This window comes from Mus caroli, unplaced genomic scaffold (genome assembly GCF_978045245.1).
Source record: "Mus caroli unplaced genomic scaffold, Mus_caroli_1 scaffold_10, whole genome shotgun sequence".
In the NCBI taxonomy this organism is placed as follows: domain Eukaryota; kingdom Metazoa; phylum Chordata; class Mammalia; order Rodentia; family Muridae; genus Mus; species Mus caroli.
The window spans coordinates 38,170,855-38,188,033 of record NW_028227265.1 but is presented as its reverse complement, the minus strand read 5'-3'; the positions used below and the strand labels follow the sequence as shown (position 1 = coordinate 38,188,033).

Genomic DNA, 17,179 nt, shown 5'->3' with positions numbered 1-17,179 from the left:
TGCCTCCTGTCTGTGTGGAGGCCATACTGACTTCAAAGGCACACTATCTAGGGAAGAGACAGTGTTAACACTTTGCTTTGGAAAAGAAAACTATAACATTCCCCCTCCTTCTGTTCATATGGTGTTTCCCCTTTCCTCAATGAATTATAACTAACTCAAGGTTTACATCATTTTTTAATATTATAAAAGATGTTGGATATTTCTGTGAATCATATTCCTGACAAAAATCAATTAGAGCTAACAGTTTCTTTCTTTCTCTAGGAGCAGCATTTTTTAAAAGTTACGACTTTTTGTTTCATTTTAACAAGTTCCTCTGTGGATGGGAAGAGCGGGGGCTTGATGCCCATGTCAGTTCGCTCTGCGAGAGTGATCTGTGGTATAGGAGGCTTTACGACATTCTTTTCAGTGTGAAGAAACTGATGCCGTAGTTATTTCAGAGGCGGACGAGGCCACTGTAACCACTGGCTCCAGTACTTTTTACAAGTAAAGGAAACTGCAAGCCGATAGAGGTGGTTTGTCCTCGTTCCCTGCCGCAGAGTGCAGGGTAAGAGCCCGACGTGCAGATGCCTATTATAGGGTTTGTCACTGTGTTACTTAGTAGGCAAGAGTGGCCTAAGGATTTCTGAATAAAGCCATCCTTCTTACAGCATTACGATCTGACAGAGAGCAAGCCTCAAACTGTTCCAACCCCTTTGGAAGACATGTAAAAACATGTGTAAGAAACAAAGTTGTGTGTGTCACTGGGCCCCAGGCTCAGACTCACGTCCAGGCTTGGGTGCATGTTTTACCTTTCCCAGGGCATTCCTGCGAGCCTGCACTGGCACTTGCTCTCCGGCGGCCGGTGTTAACTCGAGCCTGCACTCGACTGTACGACGTCTGCCTGTGCCCCTGGACTTGGAGCTGCTGTTTGGCTGATATCAGCCTGTTTTTGAGAACTTCATTTTGTCTTTCAAGCTCATGAACTTTTTCTTGCAGCTGCTCAATCATTTCTTCCATTTCCACATCTCGTCCCAGCCGCTTGGGGCCGCCACCAACCCGCTCATATCTTTTCTTGTCATTAACTAGCCGTATTAACTTGGTGGCCATTCTAGGGAAATAATAAAAAGATGAAAAGGAATGTGAGAAGTGAGCATAAAATGCATTCTGTTGAAAGGAGCATAATCACTGTGAAGACTTCAGTGCAGAACCTGAATAATAAATTTCAGGTTTTGATGTAACTATTACTGCCTGTGAAGAATCCTTTGATGATAATTGAAACCACTGGGCAACAATCTGCTTTATAGCACTGACAAATAGCAGTTTCCTAAGGCTTATCATTTAAGGTTAGTAAAGAGAGGACACATATTTACCCCATATGTTCCAGAAATGCAATTTTTAACGCATGACCTTATATAGGAACACTGGATGCACTTAAACATAGTCACAGAGTGTGATGTGGTAGGCCATGTCTACAACCAACAGTGAGTTAGAATTTTCAGAAAGTGAGCTAAAATTATGCAGATTTAGGTAGTATAGTATCTTATCTTTCCATAGGATTAAGACAAGGAAACACATAAAAATGATGGAATTCACAGATGGACACATATAAAATCCAACAGAAATTTCAAAAGAAACCAAAATGTGACCCTAGTTGTTGGTTAGTGCTCAACAAATGTTTGTGTTTAATTTCAAAAAAATAATTATATGCAAGAAATATTATCTAAATGAGACTTCAAGTTTTTGACATAAATTGTCCTCCTGACATCCCAGAACTTATACCTTTGACTCTTTCCCGTTTTGATAAAAACTGGTCAGACAGAACAAAAGGCAGAGTGGGCACATGGGTGATGTAATATACATGCATGGAAAACATGCCTGACAATGAATGGAAAAATCTTGGCAGGACAAGAAAGAAAAGGTGGCTTTGATGAGAGACACAAGTTCAAGACTTTACAAAATTGGTCGCACATCTTCAATAGCTGATTCTAGTTTATAGTGAATCTATTTTTATAAAGACCCAGACAGGAGATTGGAAATAAAAACACACTACATTTTTCTTTAAGTGGGGTTTGCTTTATTTTAGCATGGTTATGGACAGAAGCTTTTACTTAAGGGAACAAAAGTGAAATAAAAAAAACCCTTAATAGCTTTGGGATGTCATAGAACAACATTTTCCCCTAAGCGGAGTCTTCTGTAAATGCGGTAGTAATACATGTCTATCTACACTTCTGGCTACCCAGCTACAGCGCGTGGCATCAGGGAGTGCTCTGCATAACAGAACCAGTGAAGACTGTTTTCTCTTCCCCTTGAGGCACATCCACTAAGGATGCTTTATAAGGGATATCGGATAATAAAAACCAAGATCCAAGAGAACCACAAACATCCGAGTAAAATAACCAGTGGATTCCTTCCTTTTCTACCCAGTCCAGCAGATGATACATCACTGGGGAATCTGACGAGGGTTCATCATCCAGTAAAACCACACTCTCCCTTGCCCAGTAATTAGTGAGCTTAAGAGTCCTGCGCCCTACTCAGTGTCCTATCAATAGAAATAAGACATTCATCCAAGGACAAGCCACTTAAATACTTGAATACTTACAGGAAGGTTAGCACTTAGAAACATAGATTACATTAAAAAGAAAGGTCCAGATTTAATAATATAAAGACCAGTCATCTGAAGAATGAGAAATGATTTTTCACCGATATTGATAGTGTCTTCAAGCTCTTGACATCATGATGCTCAGGTAAACTTTGTCAGAGAATATAGGACTGCAGTGCTTGTTTAGTCATAGGAATAATTCTCATTTCCTAAAGTCATTAATGAATTTTATATCATCTGGTGAGATTCGAGTACTTAAGGCAATTTATAAAAATTTGTGGTTATACAAAAGGTGATACTAACTCACACCTTAAGGCTAAATGTAAAGGTTGTCTATCTATGCATGGATCTAGGCCAGTGTCAGTGGGTAAGGCTGAGGATGTCTAGAGATGTGGGCCAGTGCTCAGTGGGTCAGTACTCACACAGCCTAATAAAGCAAAGTCTCGCGGGAGTAGATGGCCTGAGCACAGGACACTGGGAGAAAGACACTAGAACACATATATACAACTTGACCCCTAATACAGTTCCCCCTCTCCATTAAACTATGTGGCTCATTATAATTAAGTTGTTTTTATTTTTTGGATAGGACAAATTAATAATAAGGTCAAGGTTGTGAATTGCAATCTTTTTCTGACCAATTAGTTATCTAAAGAAAAAAAAAAGTTTAGTGGTCACAGACTTCATGTCTCATTCTGTTTGGTAGACCTGAGTGTGCTATTGGTCAGAAATGAATCAGGCATATCTTACAAATAGCAATTTCTATGTCTCAAGACCAACTCGAAGTAGAAGTCTTGCACTTGGATGGCTGGTTGAAAACAGTCTAGAGAGTAGAGAGTGAAGTGGAATCACTTCTGGACATTAAGTTCTAAGCAGAACGCCATCTCCCTCCTTTAGTGGCTACCTTCCTTTTCCTTTGAACCTACAACGTGACTACGAATACAGATGTGTGTACACTTCTGTCTCCAATGCCAGGCACTCAAAGGATGGGCACAATATTTTTGAGTAAAATAGAATTAAAAGAAAACTACATCATTCTTATGTACATTTTCACATGTCCATCAAATGTGACAACGTGCTTTTTCAAAAATGGTAGAGCCTGTTTGAAATACAGAACCAAGACTAATTCAAGTGAAGCTAAACATGACCCAGACATAAGTGATGTTTTCATTAGTAAATCCCAAATCATAAGGGAACACATATTCTAACAAGTTGGAATCGTTAATTACTTTTAAAATTTTTATGGCATTTAAAAAAACAGATGCTTGGCTATCTGCTTATTAAGTCATAAATATTAACCCAAAAGTTATTTAAAGATTTAATATTCTCATGGCACTCTTAGCTATTAGCTGTGTTCTTTCAAATGGTAACTTCAGACATAATAAACACAATCCTCTTGGTTTATTATTCTATTTTGTAAGATTTTCCATTTTTAAAAAATTCTATTTATTTATAACCTGCCTGTTCCAGAAAAGATTGAAGGTGGGGCTTTCAATTAAGTTTATAAAAAACTATATCCTTCAAACTTTACAGAGTTAAGAAAAAAAGCTAAAAGCTTTTTATCATAACCTTTTAATTTTATCCTCTTGCTTGCGGGCATGCTGTTTAAGTAAAATGTTCTCATCATGCAAACGCAAAAATCTGTCTTCCAGTTCTTCACGACTGACACGTGACACTGCCTGGCGAGTCTTCACTGTGCGTGCAGTTGAGGTTTCTGAAAAAATGCCAAGGTAATTAATTGTAGCATCACTTAAAATAGTCTCTGAAACCTGATAACAGTTGCTATTAAAATAATCTCTGATGCATTCCAACTTTTCATACCTTTTGCTTTTCCCATTTTTTTTTTTTGTTTTGTTTTGTTTTCTGAGACAGGACTTCATGTAGCAGAGGCTAGCTTCAAATTTGCTCTGTGGCTGGGATGACCTTGAACTCCTGACCGTCCTGCCTCTACTTTCCAAGTGCTGGGATCACAGGCATACACTATCACACTCAAATTTCTCTCCTTTTGACCTACAAATTAAGTTGTGGGTTGTTGTTGTTGTTTTTTAGAAAACTGTCCATGCCATCAAGCTTCAGTGAGGTCTTTGTGATGACTACTTCTCATATAGCAATGGCTTTACTCACTGGTGTGGACTTGATCACTTTTTCAGGAGGGAATTGGTTCAACAGATTTCTAATTCCTATTCTGAGCACTGTAAAGCTCATAGTTAGAAAAGCCAGGCTGCCCAGTCTGGGAGCACAGCTAGGTAGCATACAGCACTTGCCTGGCATGTGAGAGGTTCAATCTGCCAATCTGTATGTATTTCTTACAGAGACAAAACTGGAACAATTCAGTGAACATAATATTATTAGGGCATTTTTTTTTCTGAGTGAGGGAGCTAGGATATAGAAAAATAAAATATAAAGCAAATATAAATTCCCCAGAAATAAAAAAACACCAAAACCTGTGGTTTGAAAGTTTCACAGATCATTTTTCTATAAGCTATTTAATATATTGAAAATTAACTTTTTGACCTAACATTATGGTACATACTTTAAAAAAAAAAATCCCAGCAATAAGGAGACAGAGGCAGGCAGAGATCTGTGAGTTCGAGCCCAGTCTGGTCTACATAGTGAGTTCCAGACCAGCAGTGCATACATAGTAAGACATTGTCTCAAAAACCAAATCAAACCAAACCAAACCTAACCCAACCAAACCCAACAAATTTCTAAAACTTTTAAGTATATACACACATTTAATTTCAGTCAATATAAAAGACTGAGGGTGGCTACTGATGATAAGGATTGAACTTACATAATACCAAAACCCAATTTTAAAACACTTCAAATTTATTTGTATTTGAACACCTGACACTGGTTCCATTATCTAAAGCAAAGCCTAAACATCCTTCCTTTTAATAATAGGTGCGGGGGGGCTGGCGAGATGGCTCAGTGGTTAAGAGCGCCGACTACTCTTCCGAAGGTCCTGAGTTCAAATCCCAGCAACCACATGGTGGCTCACAACCATCCGTAACGAAATCTGATTCCCTCTTCTGGAGTATCTGAGGACAGCTACAGTGTACTTACATATAATAAATAAATCTTTAAAGAAAAAAAATAGGTGTGGTCAATTTGTTCTCAATGAACCATATACTTATAGTTAAGCCTGGTCGGAGACATTGTTACAATTAAAAGGTGTATGTAGAGTTCTTAAGACACATTTTAAACCCGAAGCCTTCTCCAAGCAAGGTGAGTGGTGTAAGGGTCTGACTAGCTTTGTCACAGACAGGAACCTGGCTCTTCAGTCTCTGTTGTGTTTGAAAGCAGTGCTTTGCTTTCTCAGTTGAAAATACTCCAGCTCTACAGGACCAACCAAATGCTAAAAGGATAAAGAAAGCCTTTAATGTATATTAATGTGGTTGAAAACTCACTATCACTTGCATAAACAGGCCATTTTGAGATACTCTACTTGAAAGGCAAAAATTTTAAAATATGGTATTTCCTCCCATATAAAATTTGAGCATAAAGAAGTGTTTTAATGGTGAATGTGATTTAAACCAGGCAATTCAGTTTGGGGGCCTGATACTCTATGCAGTTTCTACTGATGTGTGGAATTTTAAAAAGATGATTTATAACAACTCTTTATCAGAACAGAGGGGGATCTTGCATTTTCTATGAGCTGTTGATAATTGATGCTCGCAGTAAAATACCATATGTGTTTTAAACTCTCTCTCTTGTTTAGTCCAATCAAGAGCTATATAGTTACTCAAATGGCTGGCTTTGTATGACTATCAGAAATACTTTAAATTAAAAGTAAAGAAATTACTGATCAAAGTTCATAACTGTAATAAATAACAGGTGGCCATACCTTGTAACCCTCCAACTCCAAAGAGGTTTAGACCTGTATCTTTCACCGGCAGGTCTCCTGCTGTCTCGTCACTTGGGCCAGACATGGTCTATCTGTGGAGAAAAGAAAATTCAAACAAACTCTTCCTAAGTTATTGCATTAACTATGCAATGGAATGAGCCAAATAAAGGGACTAGGAAACTAGAACTTTAATGGACATGTTATTGCCCACATGTGTCTCTGAGCAAGATGAAAGCTTCCACTCCAGAAGGAACACTGCATCCAATCACGAGGACTGTCTTCTCTGAGCAGAGGATTTCCTACAGTTTTCTTAGGAAATGAGCTAAGATTATCATTCTTCCTTTCCTTATTCATCTATCTGAAGCAAAACCAAACCTTCCACAGTTCAGAAATACTTCGATCCCTACGCCTTTCCTTAAAGAGAACATGAATTCTAGGGGAAAAAAAAAATCCAAATCCAAAACCAAACCAAACCAAAACAACAACAAAACCAAAAATACACCCCCCCCCCAAAAAAAAACCAAAACAAACCACAACTCGGGCCATGTACTCGAGTCAAACAGTTCTACCTTCTCATAGTTGGCCAAGTCATTACGTTTACCTAATTTTAAAAACAGAGCAAATTATACCCATCTCATAGTAATCCTAAAAGCACGTGAGACAGATAAAAAGTAAAGGCCTTTAGCAAATGTGCTGGGGATGTCAAGAGTCTCGGAATGCCCACTGACTACATGCTGTGCCCACCCATGCGGCCGCTTTCAGGCTTTGTGAAGGAGGAGGCACCATTTGTTCACAGTGTGATTTTACTTTGTCGAATCCCTCCTTTGTTACTTCATGTAGATTCCAGGGATTAGCTACCTCAACATGTGGCTTGTTCTAGAACTTTCAGTTTCTTTTCTCTATAGAGACATACCATAGTAACTTAGTATTGTATGTGGACATGAATATACAGTGTATAGTAAGCAAATAAATAAGGAAAAATGTACACTCTTGATTTCCACTCTGACCTTCCTAGAAAGGTCTAGATGTGAACTGTTAGTGAAGTACCCTGGTAAGGAAGAGACTTTCCAGTTCTAGAATGTTGGTTGTAGAATGTGAGGACCAAGAAGTTAGAACGCTTGTCCATCTTGTTCACCTGTCTGAGAAGCTGGCACAGAGGGTGGCACACTCAGTGAGCAGCATTTATTAAGCAGTCACTTGAATGGATAAAGGGATTGAATTGGATTTCAGTGTCTGAAATTTGAAGATGTGGCTACGTATATGTGCATGAGAGGGCCTGGAACTTTGATCGGAACTCATGATGGGCTAAGAACCACTGCTAGGGACAAATATCTCAAAGAATGTCTGCAGAAGTTGATGCTAACACATACTGTTCACTGTGCTTACAGTGTGTGTAAGCAATGGCTACTCAAATGGTTCCTAAGATAAAAACAGAAGCTAAGACAAGCTAGCTCAATTGCTCAAGGTCATTAATGCAGGAGTTAGTTGTTTGGTGATATTTCTGGTGATCATGACCGAGAAGAAAATTGTTACTGGTCTGATGTAGGTAGATGGCACAGTGAATTCTCCCTCTTTGCTCTCTATGATCCACTTACAGCCTTCCCTGCTTTCCTCACGTATGGCATGCTTTTATCTTGCTCCTACGACTCTTCTCTGTCTCCTCATACTTCAGAGCTCAGTCCAACTGACCTTTCCTTAGAGTTTCCCTTACTGTTCTGTGTTAATTTTCTTCCTGGTTTCTAACTTTTCTTTTTCAAGGGGAGCCCAGGCTGTATAGGCTGACATGAAATTCACCAAGAACACTAAACATACTGGCCTCAAATTCTCTATTTTTTCCTTGTTTTTTTTTTTTTTTCTTTAAAAAAAAAGGGGTGGGGGTTCATCTCACTGTAGAAACCTGGCTGGAATTCAGAGATCTCCCTGCCTCTACTTCCAGAGTGTTACGATGAAAGTTGAGTGCCACCATGCCCTGTGTAGACTCTGAATTTGTCCCAAGTGTGCCACCACCCTGCTGTGGCTTATTGCTTACAGCAACAGCCTTTGTCATTATCCCAGAGTTCTTTCGTAATCCATTGTCTTGTCATGCATTTTTAGCCTAGTATATTATATTTTCACACAAATATCATAGTTTCTTGTTTATATCTGTCCCCTCCCCCGCCCCATCTCTCTAGCTTCCTCTCACTGGTCTCCTTCCTCCCCCAAATAGTTCCTCTTCTGCTATCTGATGTCACATAGTAGACATTAATGCTATCATTTATTGAATGAATGAATGAATGCATGCCAGGCACTGAGTTTAAACAAAGTCTCTGCCCTGTAATGGCTTTACAGACTATGGGAGTAGTCAGATGAGAAACAGTAATAAAGAATAAAAGATAGGCCACTAGAAACTGATTGTGGTGGTGGGAACTTGAGGCAAGACCTATTATTGAATTTGAGACGAGCATGGGCTAAAAAAGCTAGTTTAAGGCCAGCCTAGGTTGCATAGGGAGACCCCCTTTTAAAAACTAATGGACAATCATCATCAGCAGCAGCAACAACAACAAACAACAACAACAACAACAGTAACAAGCCTCCTGGGAGGCTTAGGTTCTACCGTGCAAGCCCAGATTCTGGGAAACAGCGAAGTGTGACTGGGACCTTTGAGGTGTAGGGCTTAGGGTTGGCAATTCTAATCAGCTGGGTTTCTGGCTGGGCGGGCGGTCAGGGCGAGTCAGATGCAGGCCTGAGGATGTGGAGGTGTGTCGGGATGGACTGCTTTCCACGCAAGAATCCCAGGTCTATCCTGGGCTTCGAACAGACTCCAGGCCCTCAGTTGTGAGGCCGAGGAAGGGCCAGCCAACCTGCATTAGCCCCCACCTCACAGAGTACTCACCTCCGCGTTCGCCCTCAGCTAGCTACCGTTGCTATAGCGCCCAGGGCGCGAGCCTCTGCAGGCCCAGAGGAGCACGGGAAAACAGTGAGTCCCGTTACCCACTGGGAAATGTAGTTCTCCCTAGGCTGCGGGCCGTCGGCGGGTCGCGTAGCGGACTACGTTTAACGTTTAGCCCTGCTGGCTGACTGGAGAAATTCAGCTCCGGAGCCCAAGGAGTACTCGGGAGTCTCGCGCAGCATTCTGGGAAGGGTAGTTCTTCTAGGTATTAGAGCAAATGGCTCCAGGCGGGAGAGAGCCGTTGAGAGAACTACACACAGGAGGCGGGGTCCAGGGCGAGGGGGAACACGGCCCACGGTGGCGAAGGCGGCTTTAGTAGCAGCATGAAGCGCGTCCAGACCGCGGAGGAACGAGAGCGGGAAGCTAAGGTATGTGGGGCTCTGGGCGTCTGGGATTCTGCGTTAGTCCGGGGCTAGAGGCAGGGGACCCGCAGACCCGCTGGGATGGCTGAGTGGATGCTCGGCGTTAAGCTAAGGGATGTCAAGGCCTTGTTTGCAAGAGACCTGCAGACGTGGTGTGAGTGTGCGCGCGCACGTCCGTGCTGTGAATTCGTATTGCTCTGGATGCAGATCTGGATACAGTTAGACTTGGTCAGAAATGAAAAGATAGACATCTATGTCCCTGTCCTGCTTCTGTCCCTATTCCTTGGTTATATTTGTAGACACTCTCGTGCCTCAGTTTACCAGTTTACCACCTGTGCATTTTCAGCTCGAGCGCAGCTGAGCCACAGAATCTGTATGGTGACATGTTTTTATTTGGAGCATTGCCTCAATGGCCAGATGACTTGTCAGCGTGGTCAGCACATCAGATACGCTTTACATAGCTTCTGTGGGTAGTACATTCCTGGACTCTGTCCTTGCTGTTCAGCTTTCTGACAGTGGACATTCCTTGGGATGACAGTAACAGCAACGGCGACTTATTTGCAGCAATTTTTTGTTTCGGACACCTACATTAAATGCATAATTATTTCATATCATTGCAACAGATGACAAGACAGATATTACATAGGTAGAGTATAAACAGTCTGTTATGAAGATGAACACTGGAAGCTCAATATTTTCCTTTTCCCTCATCCCCAAAGTTGGGACCTATTGATTTGTTCTGACTTATCAGCATTCAGTCCCCCTCAGTGGACACAACAGATTCTGCCCATCTTAAAAGTCTCTCTTGTCTGTAGCTCATTTGGCCAAAGGCCCTTGGCTATGCCGTTTGGTGCTTATTCTATGGCAGGTAAATATTGACTTCGAGGGTCAGTGGGAAATCAAACAGGTACAGTACTTGCTGTCATAGAATTTTGTCTTGTAAGATTCCTAAGTCAATGAGCGTAAGGGTTTTGGATCTTGGGTGTAATGGCCTGAGTTATGTATTTTACAGACATGGACACGGAGTCTGTCAGAAGTTGGCCTTTGCTCAGGGCCTTTTGTTTCCTAGGTGGCATTAGGGACCAGAAGCTGCCACTCTCTAATCTCCTAGCTCTGTTTCTAGTCTCTTTGTGAAAGACATTGAAATACTGGCTGATGCGAAGCACAGGTAGCTGTGTTAAGTCCTAGACAATGTCTCAGTAATCATAAGTGATTGTTTGACTTTCTGTTCAGCTAAGTTAAGGCCCAGTTTATAGAGAGAATCTTGCAGTCCTTTGTTGTGAACAAATTGATAAGTTTTGACTGTACGTATACGCAAAATGTTCCAGTTGCATAGAGAGCATTGCTTTTTTAAAAAGTTATTTCTTTATAGCCGATTTCTTTATTTTACTCCCAGGCAGTCATGTGATCAGTCATGATTGTTGAATCTATGTTTTCTAGAGTTTTTCATCTAAGCCGAAGCAGACAGCATATACCCTGATGCCGTTTTTACTGATCGCAGTAATTTTTGAGACCTATACGTGTTAATGCACGTGTTATCAATTTTTCTGTTTCTGTGGCTGAGTGGTAGTGCACTTTGTGTGATTCCACTTGTTGTTCATTCACTCACCTGCGGCTGGGCATTTGGATTCTTACAGGCTGGAGGCAATCCTGAATCTCTATTTACACTGCGTAATGCGTCCATTTGCCATTTCCTGAAGTATTTCACCTCTGTGTCTAGGCAGTTTGTTTGTTTGCTTGTTTGCTAGGGCCACCTTTGATGGATATTGTGTGTGTGTGTGTCTGTCATCTGTGTACGTCTGTATGCATGTATGCAGGTGCATGTGCTGGTGTGTGTCTGTCAAGACGAACGCTCCACACTTGAGTTTCTTCTTCAGTTGCTTTCCACCTTATTTTGGGACAGGAGCTCTCCTGGAACCCGGAGCTCACTCACCAAGCGTCTCACTCACCGAGCTAGGCTTGCTTGTTAGCAAGCCCTGGAGATCTTCCTGTCTTCACCTTTGCTGAGCTGGCATTTCAGGCCTGCACTGCACCTGGCTTTTTACATGGGGCTGGCGATCTACTCTTAGGTCCTCTCACTTGTGGCAAGCACGTCATCAACTGGGCCATCTCTAACCCCAGAACATTACCATATAAATAGAATCATGTATATGTGATCTTTTTGTTTGGCTGCTTTCACTCACCATATATGTTCATCCATGCCAAGGTTCATAGATCTTATAACACTTATCCATGCTTCCCATTACCCAGTAGATGACATTCCTATTTCTGGATACACCACCTTTTTATATGTTTGTTTATTTACTTACTATTCTTTTCTGTTGCTGTGATAGAACACCACAACCAAAAGCCAGCAGGGGAGGAAAGTGTTTATCTTATCTTCACTGTCTTTTAATAATTCATCATTGAGGAAAGCCAAGGCAAGAACAACTGTGGAGTAACTGTAGCAGAAACCCTGGAAGAACATTGCTTACTGGCTTGCCCCTTTTGATAGTGCCCAGGACCATGTGCCCAGGATGGCACCACCCACAGTGGGCTGGGTCCTCCCATATCAATCATGGATTAATTATCCACATACCCACTGGCCAATCTGATGGAGGCAGTTCCTTAATTTAGATCCCCTCTTCCCAGGTGACTGTAGTTGTGTCAAGGACATGTAATGCTTAGTGAGCAATTTGACTATTTTGTTTTTGGCTGTCATAAAAAATGATACCCTAAACAGTTGCAGCCTAGTTTCTGTATGGACAGGGTAGAGGTCTGGTAGTAGAGCTGCTCGTCACATTATAAGACTATGCTCAATATTTTGAGAAACTGCCACTCTTTGCCACACAAGCTGCGCTCCCCCACATTGCTCATAGAGACTTTGAGGGTTAGGATTTCTTCAAGTCCTTGTCATAGCTTGCTACTGTTTGTCTTTTTATTGTAGCCTTCATGGTGACCAGGAGGGAGTAGTTCATTGTGGTCTTCATTTGTATTTCCCTGACGACCAATGATATTCTGCATTATCCTATACTTCATGAACATGTGGGTATTCTTTTTTTTCTTGTGTGTATGTGTGTGTGGTGTGTATGGGTGTGTTTGCATGCATGTATGGACATATATGGTAGTGATGCATGCTTATGCATGCTCATGTGTAGAGGCCTGAGGTAGAGGTGGGGAGTCTTCCCTGTCCATGCTTTATTAGTCCTGAGGCTAGAGGCAGAACCCTAGCACTCCTACCTAGCACTTACCTGGCCTCTGAGAATATCTTCAGCACCAAGCCATCTCCCAAGCCCCATGTGAAGTGTGTGTTCACATTTTTTTTTTAAAGATTTATTTATTGACTATATGTAAGTACACTGTAGCTGTCTTCAGACACACCAGAAGAGGGAGTCAGATCTCGTTACGGATGGTTGTGAGCCACCATGTGGTTGCTGGGATTTGATCTCTGGACCTTTGGAAGAGCAGTCGGGTGCTCTTACCCACTGAGCCATCTCACCAGCCCCCACATTTTTTTAAAACCATTTTTATTGTTGTTGTTAGCTTATTGAGTTTTATGAGTTCTTCATATTTCCTAGGTATATTTATTGCCTTGGCTTCTTAATAAGCTAGGATTACAGTCCTGAGCCAGTGTGTTAAGCTTTTGAAATGTTTGTCCTGAAGTCACAAAAGTTTGTTTGCTTTTTAAATTGGATGCTGTCATTTCTATAGTCATTACCTTTGATTCCCCTTTTCTCTTTGTAAGAACATAGGTTATATCTTTTTTACTTGCAGTTGCTTGTATTGTAGACTTTATATACTCTCTAAATCCAAAGGGAGAAGGAGACTGGACTAAACATCTGGCTTTGCAGCAAAACATCATTCACTCTATGTTGCTGATCAGAGCGCACATGCGTGTATCCATGCATTTGAACACAAGCTTGTTTTACAGTGGACGGGTCAGTCATATTTGTTAGCTATATTTGGCTGAAGTTAGACCATTGGGTCTCCTATTTCTTTGGTATTAGAATGAGGATTCATACTTTGGGCTTGCGTTTCTCTAACCAGACAGTAGTGCCAAGATTGAGTGACTCTCTGGGCTACTGTGAGGCCCCATTCACTGTATGTTTGCGTGTGTGCATCCATGCGAATGTGCATGCGTGTGCCCCAGGGGCAAAGTGGTTGTGGTCTTCACCGAGTTTGGTCATCTCTTTGTTGAGATGATTTGACTTATTGTTTTCAGATAATATAAAACCCACAGAAGAACTGGAAGACTAGAACTTAGAACTAACTCTTCTAATACAGGTTGCCATTTTGCTGTGTCAGCTTTTTTGCGGTCCCTCTGCCCCATGTATACAATCTGAAGCATTCCTGTAATTTAGTATCCTTTTTTTCTGTGTGCTGGAGATTGAATATTGGAAGTAACCTTTAGCACTGAGCTACACCTAGCACTGTTTTCCTTTTAACAAACTGTAACAGTAAAAAGGAGGCTCCTGCCCTCCTTACCCCTAAATGATTCAGCATGTATTCCCTTGAAGAACAGGGGGAGTCTCATTCAGTCGTCAGTTTCAGAGACATTAATGTCTACACAATACCTACTTAACCCAGAGTTCCTAGTCCTACCTGCCAGCTGTTCTAAGAATATCTACTTTGGCCTTTTTTTTTTTTTTTTTTTTTCTTTGCAGGTGCCACTTCAGGATTGGACATTTCCTTTCATTGTTGTGCCTCTTTTCCTGTAATCTGGTCTCCTTTTCTGCTGCTCTTTGGTGGTACCTGGAATAGAACTAAACCTTGATTATGCTAGGCAGGTGCTCTACTGCTGAGCCGGTAGACCACCCAGCCTCATGTCTGCTTTGTTTTTTTTTTTAAATATTTATTTGTTGTGTATATCTGTCTTTTTCCTATAAAATTTGGGTGTTCTAGTACAGTTGGAGTTGAACTCAGGTCATTAGGCCTGATAGCAAGCCCCTTAACCTGCTGAGCCATTTTGCTGGCCCAGCCTTCTGTTCTCCCTAATATCAGTTAAACTACTTTCTGTCTTTTCTCCATCCTTAAAGGAGTCAGATTTCATAGTGACACAGGTGTTGTTCTGTGGAATGGTCATATGTCCTTTTCTTTCTGTCTGTTTCTCATTCCTCTCCCCGCTCTTTCTCAAGACCTCTTCTTTTATGTGGCTGTGACTGCCCTGGAACTCACTGTGTAGCTGAGGCTGCCCTGCAGCTCATGAGATCTGCCTGCCTCTGCCTCTCAGCTTTGTATGCTCCTCTTTGCCTGTTGCTTTGCTGTGGTTGTTGTAGGCCATGCAGTTTGGGTGTGTCAATCTTTTTGATGGACAGAGGGAGATCGTCCAGCCCACATGTACATTCTGGTCTGGTGAGGTGTTTCATCTGGACCAAGTGAGTGGGAAAGCTTTGGAGTTATATTTTTGATGCTGAGAAGTAGAGGGATTTCACATGAACATCAGATTTCTGGCTCTCCTAGACAAGTGGACTATCCATGACACCCTGGAGTGGCCTTTCTCCTTCCCCGGGGAGGGTGTAATCCAACCCCTCCCCATTACCCCTTTGCCCCCTTCCCCAGGGTTTAGCTCTCTGTGGTTTCAGGGATCCCATGTTCAGCCACCGTCTCAAACTATTAATATGTGTCTTGGCTTATTCTAGAGAGCAGTAGATGGCACCCACTGGATAATGTTTATTGCAGTGCCTCGTAACTGCTCAGTGTGTTTGTTACTGGTGTTAACCGCTCAGTACGGCTGATTATACATGTGATGAAGTTATTATCCATGGTTTTAGACACTCTGGGGAGGGGGTCTTAGAAGATATCCCCCACATCAGAAGACAGATGTGAGTTAATTAGAGTGTACCCCGGGTTAGAGGGCAGCACTGTGAGATAGAGCCCGAGGCTTGTGAAGCCGACTCTTGGAGTGGTTGCTTTAGCAAGCAACTTAACTTCTTTGGCTCAAATTTCTTCTTTTAGAAAATTGGGTTGTTATGGCTACAGTGGGTGTTAACTGAGATGTGTGTATACATATCTGTATCAGCTAGTTGTTATGGTTACAGTGGGTGTTAGGTGAGATGTGTGCATACATATCTGTATCAGCTAGCTTATGGTTAAAGTGGGTGTTAAGTGAGATATGTGCATACATGCATATCTGTATCAGCTAGAACATTGTAGGTATATAGCACAGGAGTTTTTATAACCTCTACAGTCACCATCACCTCCACCACTTGAACCTCACAGATATTCCACCTAAATTTTAAAAATAGCATTTTCTAAACTAGGCTTCCAGAACTTTCCCTCCCGTACATTAAGAATGGTGGTACTAGTTGTCTACCACACTGTAGAAAATTAAAAAATGGTCACCTGAATCATCTTCTTTGTTCTGTTTGATTTCAGGTGGAGAACCTGGTTAAATTCTTTAACGTTAGGTCCTGGGGCACGTGGGTAGTCAAGGCAAGCGTGGAACTCTTGTTTACCCTTGGAAGATGATTAACATGGGGCCAGTGTGAGGGCAGGGAGTCTTGCCATGGTGACAAAGGGAAGAATCTAACACGGTCTGAGGTATACAGAAGTATAACCACTCCCCCAGGAAGACGTGCTTAGCTTGATCTGGGGGTTCATGGATACCTTTCTGAAGATGATCTATTCAAGGCACACCCTTGGGAAAGACCTGGAACCTCTTTAGAGACTTTGTAGAAATATTGAAACTATTTCATTAGTTAGAGAATTAAAGAAGATTAGCTTCCAGGGTTCTTATGATGGCCTGGAGTGGATCATTTTCTTTCCTATGGTATAAGTGGAAATAGTGTCTTTCTTGTATGTATCATTATAAACTTAATAGTGATATTGATAATTTTAATTTCATACATTTTTCCACAAGAGCCATTTTTTTTTTTAGCAGTGAGGGGAACTATCTAGATTAAACTACACATTTACACAAATGCATACTATATATGTGAATACTGTTAAATCTAAGTTCAGTATGTGAGAGAAAACGTATTTGTCTTTCTGTGTCTGGCTTAATTCACCTGCCATAAATGATGTCTAATTCTATCCATTTTCCCACAGGTGTCATGAGTTCCTTTTTTTTTTTTTTTTTTTTTTTTTTTGTGGCTGAACAAAATACCATCGTGTTTAGGAACCATTTCTTTATCTCGTTGTCTATGCTGGGTCTGTTTCATGGCCATGGAGAATAGCTGGCCGTGACCAGGGATGCCCAGGTATCTCTCTGGTATGTTTTCTTAGTGGCCTTCAGGCGTGTTCCCAAATGGTCTAGATGGATCAACAGGCAGGTCTGTTTGTAGTTTGTTTGTTTGTTTGTTTTGAGAATTCTCCATACTGATTTCCAAAGTGATGGCACAAGATCCCATTTCTACCAGTGGTGAGTGTGCAGGGTCCTTGTTTAGATGTACCTGTGGCAGCCTTTCTGACTGGGGTGATAAGGATTCTCAGAGCAGTTTTACACTTATTTCCCTATGGCTAAGGATGTTGGATAGTTCTACAAATAC

The 17,179-nt window shown here is 41.5% G+C and overlaps 2 protein-coding genes across 3 annotated transcripts in view; one reads left to right on the top strand and one right to left on the bottom strand.

The window, feature by feature from the left end:
* Positions 1-9,345, bottom strand: part of Rpgrip1l (RPGRIP1 like) — a 106,814-nt gene extending 97,469 nt beyond the window's left edge. For both annotated transcript variants that reach the window (XM_021171160.2, XM_085843711.1), the window contains exons 1-4: positions 9,295-9,345; positions 6,423-6,514; positions 4,145-4,289; positions 789-1,087 (exon numbers count right to left, since the gene is read on the bottom strand). In XM_021171160.2, coding sequence (XP_021026819.1) covers positions 789-1,087; positions 4,145-4,289; positions 6,423-6,507 — 529 coding nt within the window. In that variant the 5' untranslated portion in view covers positions 6,508-6,514; positions 9,295-9,345. The remainder of the gene's footprint in view (positions 1-788; positions 1,088-4,144; positions 4,290-6,422; positions 6,515-9,294) is intronic.
* A 164-nt stretch (positions 9,346-9,509) lies between these two features.
* The window catches only part of Fto (FTO alpha-ketoglutarate dependent dioxygenase), a 351,507-nt gene continuing 343,837 nt past the window's right edge, over positions 9,510-17,179 (top strand). The window contains exon 1 of the mRNA XM_021171161.3: positions 9,510-9,719. Coding sequence (XP_021026820.1) covers positions 9,675-9,719 — 45 coding nt within the window. The 5' untranslated portion in view covers positions 9,510-9,674. The remainder of the gene's footprint in view (positions 9,720-17,179) is intronic.